This window comes from Salvia hispanica, chromosome 2 (assembly GCF_029641045.1).
Source record: "Salvia hispanica isolate PSC_SH4W2 chromosome 2, Shi_PSC_v1, whole genome shotgun sequence".
NCBI lineage: Eukaryota > Viridiplantae > Streptophyta > Magnoliopsida > Lamiales > Lamiaceae > Salvia > Salvia hispanica.
The window spans coordinates 58045849-58059283 of NC_142693.1; the positions used below are offsets into that span (position 1 = coordinate 58045849).

General features: G+C 35.0%; 1 protein-coding gene across 1 annotated transcript; it reads left to right on the plus strand.

Moving 5' to 3' along the window:
* The first annotated feature begins 8087 nt into the window (after window positions 1–8087).
* LOC125201433 (glycerophosphodiester phosphodiesterase GDPD1, chloroplastic-like) lies at window positions 8088–10553 on the plus strand. The gene is made up of 6 exons (XM_048099537.2): window positions 8088–8259; window positions 8327–8511; window positions 9095–9154; window positions 9263–9640; window positions 9728–9924; window positions 10011–10553. Exons 1-6 carry the CDS (start codon window positions 8163–8165, stop codon window positions 10234–10236), a joined length of 1143 nt encoding a protein of 380 aa, XP_047955494.1. The 5' UTR covers window positions 8088–8162; the 3' UTR covers window positions 10237–10553.
* The last annotated feature ends 2882 nt before the right edge of the window (window positions 10554–13435 follow it).

Consider the following 13435-nt stretch of genomic DNA (forward strand, 5'->3'; position numbering starts at 1 on the left):
ATGAGGTATAAAACGTGAGAGATGTTGATATTGCTTATAATAAGAATGAAATGGAAAAAATATTGTGGGGCTTATTAATAATGATGAGAAGGAATCCAAGACTCTGACATGATCATAGATAGCCTAAAAATATTGCGGGGTTTATTGGAATACCAAATCTGGCCAGATTATTTCCCTAAATTCCACGTAAATTGTTATAGAAAAAGAAAGCCCCTTCTAGTAATAAAGAAAGCATTCATGAAACCTCTAGATTATTGATCATTTGATGCCTTCTAATTTATAATAGAATCAGATACTATCATAGTATATATCACTAATTCACTATCATAAAGTTTTTCTTTTGTCTTTTTTTCCCACTCTGTTTAGAGAAAGTCGATTTTATTGCATTTGCTTTTGAGTTCATATGTTAGTGTAGTAACATTGCTATTTAAAACCTAAAATAAATTTACCTAATCTTTTGCTTAAAAACAGAAAACGACTTAACCTAATTAACCACATTGAAAACGATATGCAACTGTGTTTATCTTCTATGATTAAGATTTCCACCAAATGATGCAACCTAAACGAAAACAAAACTCGAATTAAAAAAAATTTGTTCTATTTAAAATAACCCCAAGTAAATTACTGGGTTTAATGAAAAATCGTCGATAATACTAATTGTGTTACCGTGGGTGTTAATAAATCAAATTATTTGCTTGACGTGTCCCAGTTTAACTTGCATAAGTCATAATGTAACGTTTTGATTTTTCTTAGGGGCAATTGTGAACTGGTTTGAGATTATTGTATGTCGATAACATTGCAAAAATGTAGGAGTATTGATTTGTATGAATGATGCTACAAATGGTATATATGGACCGTCCGATAAATTGTGATAGAGTCGTTTGATAAGTTGGATAAATTTATCAATAAATTGACAATTTGAGAGAAAACTGAAGTGCGATAAAGTTCACAAAATATAGTTCAAATATGTGTAAAAATCATCCGACATGTGGAGCCACATCGATAGGCACTAGTTCTAAGATTAAAAGCAAAATAAGCTAGAAAGAAATAAACTTCGAAAGAAAATCCTAACAGGTGGAAGGATATCTTTTCAAGTTTTCATCTACTTAATCTATTAGGAGTAACTATGAAACTAATAAAAATCAAGCAAATTGCTTAGTCACCAATTCTTGTAATTTTCAAAAATAATGAAAATCTTAATTTTATTGGGCTCTTTTCTTCACAGATAAGTTCATTAGTCTTTAATCTTTGGTTCACTTGCATGTAAAATCAATGGATCTTGGACGACTTAATTTTTCATCTTAATAAGCCTCTTGAACTAATTTATTCAATTTATCCTTGAAATTCTTGGCTCGATTTCTAGTAACTGGTCCAACGGACATTGTAATTTGCAATCCTTAAGTTGCATCAAAAGAAAATTATTCAACAATCATAGTACATAGTTTATAATCAACTCAAACACACTCGATGATTCTATGCAATCAGTTCGGAACACCTAAGGTGTTGCACACTATACTGGATGATTAGAGTACAAAATTCGATCTCTTACTTTTCAGAGTCTGAAGAAAAAACCTACACATGACTTTGATCCATAATAACGAAGATAATTTATGTCCCACCCACAGGGCAGCGCAGGTTATTCCGGAGAGGCAAAGTCGCAAGAAAGACAATCTATGTCGCAGAATATGTAATTTTTTTTTTACTATCTATTTAAATAAAATATTCTTCAGTGCAAGACAGCACGAGTATACGAATGTAAAGCTCCAAAACTACATCTTTTTATAAGGGAGAGTATACAGATTATTTTTTCAAAATTCCAATGGCCTATTTTCCAGAGTTCAATTACATTAATGACAATTAGTACAATTTGATAAAAGGTTATTGAAGTAAAAGATTATACTCCCTCGTCTCATTAGAAATGAAATATTTTCTTTTTCGGTTTGTCCCATTAAAAATGAAAAGTTTTTAAAAATGGAAACAATATTTTTTCTACTTTTCTCTCTTTTTTATTTTACTCTCTCTTCATTTACTCATAAAACAACATTACATAAATTTTGTGCTAAAAAAGTAAATATTGTATATTTAATGCCACTACTACTCCCGCGAGGAAGAATAGAGAATTGATTCGTCACATCAATTTGCTAATTTTGTCTTATTTTGAGACAGATGTGGGTCTCTCAGAGAGGAATTTTTGTTTCCATTAATTTAAAGCATCGTTGTTCAAAAGGCAACATTTCCAAAAATAGATGATCTAAAATTTTGTTTTGGATAAATTATTGTGATCAATGACTTGTAAAAATTACTCTAAATATAAGTATTTCACTTGATTACTTATAAATTCTTTTTAATCGGCATGCATCCCTTTCTTTGATAAATTCAAAGATATGAATGTTTCTAGTTTTCTACACTAATTTAGTACTCCTTCTTTCTATAAAACTAAGGCAGTGTACTATAGAAATTCAGTAGTACTACAACACAAGCAAGAGACATTTTATTGAAGAGTATATATTATAAAAAAATTATTTGACTCTTGTTATTTTGTACAGAAATTAATAAAACTTCATGGAACTATATATTACTGCCTCCATCTCCAAAGAATATGCACTTTATGTTCGACATGAGCTTTGATGCAAAATTGCTAAAGTAAGAGATAGTCAGAAAGAAAAAAATAATTAAAGTATTATTAATGGGGAATGGGTCAAACCTCTTTAGAAAGAAGAGAGTTTACACAATTGAAAAGTGCATATTCTTTTGGAAAAGAGGAAATATTAGATTTTCTATAAAACAGATTATTTGTGACCCAGAAAATAACATCATTTACATTGGGCTTATTTGTTAGGTCATTTTTTTCAAAAACTAACAAAAAAATTGAATTACGATAGCTCGAAACCATTTCAGCCGCTACAAGAAAACACATTCTAATTAAAATGAACTAAAATATTTATGATTTTTAATAACATTTAAAATAACAAAAGTAAAACAGCAATTCTACATACGTGTAAGGCCGAATAGGTGGGCCCAATATTTGATCTATACACGTGCTTCCAGAGACCACGGAGCTATTGAAGCCCATTCATCGTGCTGGGCGATAACATGTGGGCCCACATTGCTTTTTTTACTAGTTACCGAAATATCACAAAATTTTGCAATCATTTCACGGTAAATAATTTAACTCACCTATTTTCATACTCCCTCCGTCCCCGATTAAGAGTCACATTTTTCTATTTCGCTCCGTCCTCAACTAAGAGTCACACTTCATTTTTACCATAAATGGTAGTAGATCCCACATTCCACTAACACACTTCACTCACATTTTATTATAAAACCAATATAAAAAAATGGGTCTCACATTCCACTAACATTTTTAACCAACTTTTCTTTATATTTCTTAAAACCCGTGTCCGGTCAAACTGTGATTGCTAATGGGGGACGGAGGGAGTACTATATTGTTGATGTTTTTAATTGATGTTTTTAATTGAGCGGCGATCATCACATTTGATTTTTCAATAACTAACATACAAGATACACTTTCAACAAAAAAAAATGTTGGTGGATGATTGCAAATAAATCCAACTTTATAGTTCTTCATTCTGGTTAGTGAAACATACAAATTTGACCTAAATTCATAATTTTTTATGACAATATGGAGTATTTCTTTTTAGTACTACTTTAATGTAATTTTGTACTTTTACATTATATACAGTAGTGTGAGTACTTTATTTTGTGGATGGAAAATTAGTCACATCATGTTGTTTTCACGGATATGAAAAAACAGTTCAAGTGGATCCAAGTGAAATCATAGGAATGATTGTGATTTAATTTGGAAGTTGTTTATTTTGAAAATTTTATATTACATCTTTCTTACTAATTAAAATTAAGCCGATAATATTATTTAGGAACCTATAAACAAATAAATATTGATATGATGAATGATTTTTTATAGCTTAGAAAAGAGATTCAGTTTTTTGGGTTCGTAATACTAGTAACTTGTTCCGTTCGTCTCTACATTTTTATTGCTTAATTAATTACTGATTAATTAAATTATGGATGATGTATGTGGCACGCGACGCGGCTATATTGAATGAGCCTAGTGTTCTAAATAACATCTCAATCTATTTATTTATTTATTATATAGTAAAATTTAAGAATAAAGCTGTATGTAGGTGGTGACTGGTGGCTGACTAGTTGCTATATTGCCAGCATATTATGCCACTTTTTTATACGGCTGAAAAGCGTGGATCCACATCACCTACAATCCACAATCCACATAGTAAGAATCTCGTGAGCTCTATATCAAACAAAAATATCTTAATCTTGATGACTTAAAGTGTTAGAGCACTCCCAATGGAGTTCCCTAAAAACTCCCTTATTTCTCCCTAACTCCTGCCACATCAGCGCCACATCAGCACCAAAATTTATCCCCAGTTTTTAGCCAAGTGCTACATTGGTTTCTCCCTTATTTCTCCCTTATTTCTCCCTAACTCAACATTTCATTTTTACATCATTATTTTTTATATTATTTAATTTTCCCTACAAATGTATTTAATAAATAGACTAATAATGAACAATTCATCGTTGTATTAATCATTGGAAAATATAATACAACGAGAAAAAAAAAACTACAAATAAAAAACGCAAATAAACAAAGATTTAAAAAAAAAAAATCTAAGACGGAGGGGCCGGAGGGGCGTCGGGATCGAGCCCCAGCGTACTCTGCAGGTGTTGGATGCATTTCCAGAGGGCCGCCTTTTCTTCAGGGGTCCCGCCGCCGGTGAAGTACAGCGTGTACATCTGGGTCAGATTGGCGACATTGCTCGAATAAGTGGCTTTTTCTAAGTCGATGACGGATTCCGACGCGACTTCCGACGTTGCGCCCTTCCCCTTCCGCCTCCCCTTCGCCTTCTTCACTCCCTCCGGGCGCTCGTGCGGACCATCCCCACTCAAGTCGATGTGGGCCGCGCTCCCCTCGCTCTCCGAAACGCTAAGTCGCGAGCGCACCGATTTCCCGTGCAGCGCGTCGTGCATTCCCGTCCGGAATTTGGGGAGATCCTTCAGCTTATCGTAGATGTTCCAATACTTGAAGCCCTTCGTCGACAAGTACTGGCTACTATACATCCGGATGGCCTCATCTCGGACCATGTGCTCGTTCTGGCCACTCGTCATGTGAGTCATCAAGTTAGAATAAATACCGTTGAAGTGCCCGCAGTCCCTCATGAGGCGCTCCCAATGCCGACGGATCGCCTCGCTGCCATGGTCCTTCATTGAGGCAGTCTTGTGGCTCCTGTACTTCGCGGCAATCCGCTCCCAGAATATGATCTCAGTCTGGTAGTTGCTGCGCTCCGCGTCCTGTGACGTGTCCGCCCAGCAGTCGGCTATCAGCTCGGACTCTTGCAGAGTGTAAGTAGTCCTTACCCGCTTCGGCCTCTCATCGGAACCCGTATCAGTCGCAGCCGACGACGCCGGCGCCTTCCCCCTCCCGCTCCTAGAAGGCGGCTCGGTGGGCGTTTCTTCCACCTCGAAGTCCTCCGCGCTCAGTGTCGCGGCCTGAGATTCTTGGTCGCCTGGGGTTGATCCGGGGGTGTCGAACTGGGGCCGATACACATCGTCGGCTGGAAAGGGCATTCTGCCGGCAGAGTTGAAGTACGGAGAAAGTCTCCGCGCCGGAGGAGTCTGCAAAGGAGACGGACCCCCGTATGGAAGTTGGCCGGGAGGAGAACCCATCGCCAACAACGACTGCATCCACTGCTCGTTTGCTTCATCCGTGTTGGGAATTTGTGAACTCGACTCTTTCCCCTTACCCTTATCCTTACCCGATCGGGAACTTTTCTTCCAAAAGCTCATAATTTTGATGAAAATTGAAGATTGGGAGAAGAGATTGAAAATGGAGAGAATGAAGATTGTGGGTGATGAATGGAGGAAGTGGAGGAAATATTTATAGGGGTGGAATGTAAAATAGCCGTTGGGTTCAAAAAAAAAAAAAAAAAATTTTAATTATCGCCGATTATCGCCGAGCGTCGCCACAGTGGCCGGCGATCGCTCGGCGATAATCCGGCGTTAGAACGCCACTCGGCGAAGCAACGGCAACATTATCGCCGAATTATCGCCGACTTCGCCACAATGGCCGGCGATAATTCGGCGATAACCGGCGATTTATCGCCGAGAATTCGCCACCTCCATTGGGAATGCTCTTAACCTTCCAAGATCTATTAAGATAGTAATTATTTTATTATTCTTATTTTTTGTTAATCTACTAACTATTCGGTTAATGGGTTAATCGGATTATAATTCAATTGCGAATTTTGATTTTGAGTGATTTCTTTAATTAATCAATTCCTTTATAAGTGAATTTAATTTGAGAATTTGGCTGACAAGTCTTAACATGTAGTCCAAAATTAATTTTTATGTCGCCCAGCGGCAGTTATTTATTTTATTATAAATATCTTATCCCAGTTATATTTAGATCAAGATCTACTATATAATTATTGTGCTTTAAAAAGAACAAAAAAATTCAACGAATCTGTATAAAATAGGTGTGGCGCGGTGGTTAGTGACAAGCGCCACCGCATTGCCACCGATAGGCTGAAGAAGGAGCTGCGTAGCTAATAATTAATTAATTTATTAATAGTATTGTGATGGACATGGTTGATGATCTAATAATGAGTGTACGTGTAGCATAATCAATGCTCAAATCTCATCCATATTGGAATTTATTCAAATGCATATTTTATGATCTTCATATCGTGGTTACACGTCATACCTCGTCAACAAATTCCTATCCAATACTAATCTATTAAATCTATATAAATTGTTTTTGTTAAACGTGAGATTATCTTAATCACAATCTCTAGCCTTTTTTGTGTTTTACTCAATCTACCCCACACGTTATGAATGTACAATGGTGTTACAAGGCATGAAAATAGAGCACAAAATAAAAATAAATTAAATATCCGGTGATTGTGCTAATTAATGGTGGATGATCCTAGAGTCTTCACACATAGCTTAAAGATTGTGATTTACCTAACAACCCATATTTTTTCTTTGGATATATTCTTTGGCATATTCCTTCTAACATCTAGAATAAACCTTGCTTTCAATTCATGTTACTATAACAGTCATGTCCCACTAATGATTTTATGACTTCATAAATTAATTCAGCCTTTTGCATTATACGTATTCTGTTACTGCGATTTAGATTCCTATAATGATTTTATGTATCAAATTTGTCATAGTGGATTTTTTTTATGTAATTTGATTTAATGTGTATTTGCAGAATACATTGTACATAAAAATGATGTTTATTGAATACGTATATCTTGAATACTGACGTGGCATTGATTTTAACTTTTACCCGCGGCCGCGTATATACTTGATTCAAATTTGTTCAATTTGACTTGAGAAGAGGATGGAAATTAAATATTGCTACACATTGAAAATTATAATTTTAATATGTTCAGGAGAAATTGACTAGTCATTTATTTTCCATCACAATTCTTCTCGAACACTACAAATGCATATATCCGTAATCCGCTTGTACAAATCTATTTATTTGTCATGGGCTTGAGTTTTTCTGTATAATCCTGAGAAATAAATAAATAAAAATATAACATTTCCAGATCACAGTCATACAGCCACAAAAAATAACAAAAGTTTAGATGGAAATTTAATCCAGTCAAATAGAATATTTTTAAAAACGAAAAAAAAAATACTACTCCATATCCTCTTGCAATAGTTATCAAAGCTTTACTAATTATAGCAATATTATAAATATATATGAATCAATATTGTTTAATATTTTAAAGTTTATATTTGAGCATAAAGTAGCTTGATTTAGACGGTGAATAAAGTAATATATTAATAATTAAATTTAATCGATAATTATCATCCAGTTGTAACATGTGTGATTTCAAAACGGATTGGAGTTACCAAAATGAATAGTGGTATTAATAAAATGGAATAAAAGAAGGAGTGATGAATAATAGAATAGGATTATAGAGAAGAATATCCAAACGCATAATACGGAATTGTGCAATGAAAAAAAGGAATATTCTGAGGTTGTAGGGTCCATAAATAGCCCTCGTCCAATCCATTTCTCCTCACAACAAATTCGACAATACCAATTGTATCCTCTCTCGCTTCGCCGTCTCCCTCTCTCTTCATCCACAATGGCCCTCAAGGCCGTTCACGTCTCCGACGTTCCCAACCTTGATTGCGTCCCCGACAATGCGTCTTTCGCTCTCTACGCGACGCGATTCTCCAAAGGTACCTTCATTTTTTTTATTTTTTTTTCGGCGGAATTTTGGCTGAGACGCTGCGTTTGCAATTGAAGGTGTGGAAACGGAGAGGGCAACGTCGTTTAAGGTGCCGAAATTCCTGGTGATCGGGCACAGGGGGAACGGGATGAACATGTTGCAATCAGCGGATTTGAGGATGAAGGCAGTTAAAGAGAATACGATCCTTTCGTTCAATACTGCTGGAAAACACGCCGCTGATTACATCGAGTTTGATGTCCAGGTACACATTCATCTTTCCTTTTTTACTAATTTCCTTTTTTCCGTCTGTGAATTTTAATTTTCTGTTATGTTTCTATCGCCGTCGCCGTTTTCCGGCGTCGTTTTAAAACACATACTACATTTCTTCACAAATTGGGTGAAATTTATGTTACCATCGCCCTTCGCCGTTTCCCTGAGCTGTTTAAGTAATTTTCATTAAATTTTGTATTTCCCTCCCTTTTTTGTCACTACTGTTCAAACGGTGTTTTGTCGCCGCGTAGATCTCGACGCCGTTGATTTTCTGCTGCTAGATTTAATCAATCTCAGATACGGTTTCGAAAAGAAACAAAACATTTCGCAATTACTAATTCTCAGTTGAATTATTCCTCTTCCTTGATTTCAGGTCCTAGATTTGATCAATTCTAAAATTAGGTTTAGGTTTTACGATTTGGTCTCTTAATTAGTCAAGAAACTGATTGGTGTAATTTTTGTGGCTTTTTCTTGATTTTCTTCGTTATGCGTGGATGGAATTCTATTTATCGTCTTTGCTCTTGAAGCAAGATTATTGAGACAGGGGAGTAAGAATACAAATCTGGTTTTTGTAGGTGACAAAGGATGGCTGCCCCGTCATTTTCCATGACAACTTCATATGCTCTGAGGAAAATGTAAGTTTTCAATATAAATTCTAAATGTTAATTTACATCTTTGATTGTATTATGTGAATCTTTTCAATGAAACAATGTTTGAATAAAAATATTGTTATGCATTTTCAGGGTTCAATATATGAGAAGAGAGTCACAGATTTGTCACTGTCTGAGTTCCTCACCTACGGCCCTCAGAGAGAGCTTGGTTTGGAGGGGAAACCGTTGTTGAAGAAAACAAAAGATGGAAAACATGTGAATTGGACTGTTCAATCCGACGAACATGCCTGCACTCTGCAGGAGGCGTTCGAGAAAGTAAACCCTTCTTTGGGTTTCAACATTGAATTGAAATTCGACGACTACATCGTTTATCAGCACCAGCATCTGACCGATGTGTTGCAAACCATAATGCAAGTCATTATTGGTCATGCCAACGAACGGCCAGTTATATTTTCCACCTTCCAGCCCGATGCTGCTCTAATCATCAGGAAACTCCAGAACACCTACCCTGTAAGCTAGCTGGACGAACTTGATTCTTGTAATATTGTTGCAACTTGCTCGAGCGAACTTGATTGCTAATGGTTGTTGTGTGTGCAGGTGTTTTTCCTCACTAATGGAGGGAACGAGATCTATGAGGACGTAAGAAGAAATTCCTTGGAGGAAGCTATCAAACTGTGTTTGGAAGGCGGTCTAGACGGAATTGTGTCCGAGGTGAGGGGCATCTTTAGGAATCCGGCAGCAGTCAAGAAAATCAAAGATCTAAAGCTCTCTTTGCTCACATATGGCAAATTGAAGTGAGTATAGTATACATAAATGCTACATTTTGATTGATACATGTATGTGAACAAAACTGATGAGGATTTGGTGGTGTTGATTTCAGTAATGTGGCTGAGGCTGTGTACATGCAACATCTGATGGGGGTGGACGGGGTCATCGTGGATTTGGTGAAGGAGATAACGGAAGCAGTGTCGAAGATGATGAGGCCGAGCGGGGGCGTTGTAATGGAGGGTGAGGATCAGGGTGTAGTAGAGGGGACGAAGCCTCAGTTCTCACAAAGGGAGCTGGAATTCTTGTTGAAGCTCATTCCTGAGTTGATACAGCAATAATGAAGATTCACACCACCGCCATTGTATGATAGTTGATATCAGGGATTAAACTAGTGTTTCTCAGTGTGGGTGTGTGTTTCTAGAGGGAAGTCTGTAGTTTGTTGCTCTGCACATAATTCTTCTTTTCTACATTTTCAAGGTAGGATGATTAGCAATGAGAATAGTGTGCTCTATTTGTATCACTACTTGGGTGATGTCTAGTGATTTTCTTGTTGGAAATCCTAAGTCTTGCTCTCTTTTCTTACTCGGGTTTTATGTCATACCCCTCTGTGTAATGTAACATTTGTAGGGGTAAATTTGATTAAATTTTCTCTCAATTCTATGTTCATGAGATTTGATATGTTTCGCTAAGTATTTCGGTTTTCCCCCCAACACGAGTTATAGTCATAAAATATGAGAAAAAGTTATTCATAGTCATAGCAATCATATTTGAAAGAGTAATTTAAAAATTAAAAAGGCAAAAATGCCTGCTACCGATTCAAACTCCATCTTCCATTCTCACATTCTGCTTCCCGGCCTATATGTTTCACTTGGAGTTAAGTGTTAAATTAGTTGTTGCAAAAATGACTTCGTTTAAAATTAAGAATTACTATCATTGAAAAAAGTTTGATCAGAAACTTACTATTCATATTTATAATTACTCCGTCCTGCGGTAGTTGAGTCATTTCATTTTCTGTACTATTTTTGAAAAAATGATATAAATACTAATAGTTAAAATGAAGAAAGAGTAAAGTAAGTGACATATTAAGATACACAATATCTACATTATTCTTTCTATTACTTTACTTTTTACTTCATTTTAAGTTTTTAACTATTTATTTTTTCTAAAACAAATGCAGAAAATGAAATGACTCAACTAACACGGAACGGAAGAGTACTAATTTTGCGACAATAATAAATTTTGATTACCAAAATTTTAATTTACAATATTTTTAACAGAAATACATTATTTGAGAAAAGGAATAAAACTATTCAATTAATGTATGTATGTATTCTCGAGGTGACCAAAGCATGCTCGAATTTCAACTATTTTTTTTTTTTAAATTATACTGTAGTATAATTTTTTTTAATTCCTTAATTATAAAACATGAAAACTATATAATTCAAACTCAATAAAACAGAACAACAAATTATCCTAGTGTGCAGAATGTTTTTTAGAATTTTCAAAAAAAAAAGTCAAGTGAAAACTTGCAGAAACAACCAATAGAGTAGTGGGATTACTGTAGTTATATGAGGCAGTTCCATTGATATTGCTCGACTTTTGTTCCCTTTTTGGGCTTTAAAGGATTTTTGTATATTTGGTTTTATAATAGAATGTGAGCGAAGTAAGTGAAATTTGATGTACGTACTTACCATTTGTGTTAAAAATGAAACGTGACTCTTATTATAGGAAGGACCTACATGCCAAAATGTGACTCTTATTATGGGACGGAGTGAGTAGTACTTTGTACGTACTAAAGTCCATCAATAAATTAATGAAGATAAATTTATTTGGGGATAATAATTGCTCAAATATATATTGGATTAGTGTAATTTGAACAAAATTGAAAAACATGAGTGTATGAAATGTCTCTTTAACTGTGGTTAATTAATAATTATCTCTTAAGTAAGCAGAATTATGCAAACCTAGACTGGGAATTCATGTACTATTATATTCCTGTTTGGTAAAAATTTGGAGTTGAGAAGCTGGAAATCTTTATTAGCACGACCAAAAACTAGTTTATCGATGACCTAGTCAAGAGTAATTGACATCTGAGTTCAAGAGTCGAAGGATCACGCATTTGAATTCGATAACGATGATTCCATTATGAATGGTTTCTTACAGTATAAGCTAAATTACATTTTTTTTATCAAGAAGACTACAAACGACGTTGTTTTCTATTTTTTCTTAATGCTTAATTTGTGAAATAGTAGTACTAATTTTACACCCCATTAAAATAAAAAAGGCATCTCCATCTCTCTATTGCTAGTCTTAATTATGTCTGAAAAAGCATAGTCCAGCCCTCCAAGATACGTTCTTACTTTGCCACTGAGTTTACTATACCACTCATTGTTTTCATTCTAGTTTTTGTGAACACATAATCTAGAAAATGATGCATATTTTCATGGAGGGATGGAGTATTAAACAACACATATGGTATGTATTTGATTTTTTCTAAACAACCCTTATCTGTAAAATAACATGAAAACATATTATATTTATAATCACTTCGGTTTAAAGCTCAAAACTTTCTCCTGAAAATCATTCATTTGTAGAGATTTATTCTACATTATTTGGGCTTATATTATAAGGAAGTATCAGACCAGAGCATTTTGTTATTTTGACTTAAGGCCCAACCCGTTAGCAAAACAGCAGGCACTAAATATATTTTGGACCTATTCTACCCCTATTAGCCTTAATTAAAATTTCTTCTATAGAGTAGTTTTATCTCTGCATAGCTTCATTGCACAGATAACAATCACCAACAATTTCGTACACAACTCTCACATATAAAATACATAAATTAGTTGAAGGAGCATTTAATAGGCATAAATTAGTTGAAACAATTCCAACCATTCATACACAATTTCGCTTTGTTGTATTAGTCACAAAATTCGAGCATGAATGTCATTAAGCAAATCAATAAATTAATGATGATTTAGGCCCGGTTAGGACTTGAGAGGTGGGCTTCTGGCAAGCGCTGGGTTAAGCCCCCCCCTAGCGGGTCACTGTGTACCATGATTTAACATCCTTCACAATGCTGTCGAACCGGAATGGTTTTCTGTAATATGTTTTCATCTCTAGCTAGGCATCATTTCCTTGATTAATTTGTAACTCATGTTTCTTTTGTTGGGAAATAAATTCATAACTAATCGCGAACATAATAAGACAACAACGCGATTAATCATTTACCCAGTTTGACGCGATGTTTCTCTACATTTAAGGGTGAATATCAAACCAAAGAGTTTAATATATAATTTTCTTATACTATTTACAATGAAAGAACAAATAGGTACGGACAAAAACATTAAACCACAATCATAGTAACAATAGAAACTGAGTTAAACCTAAATATATATTATACGGAAACCCAAACAGTTAGAATATGAATCGGGTTTGGCCTAAATATACCATTTCCATAAATTCTCTATCATTTATTCATTTATGCATTTCGCCTTTATACTATGCTAAAAAGATTTAATTGATGGAGCGATGCCA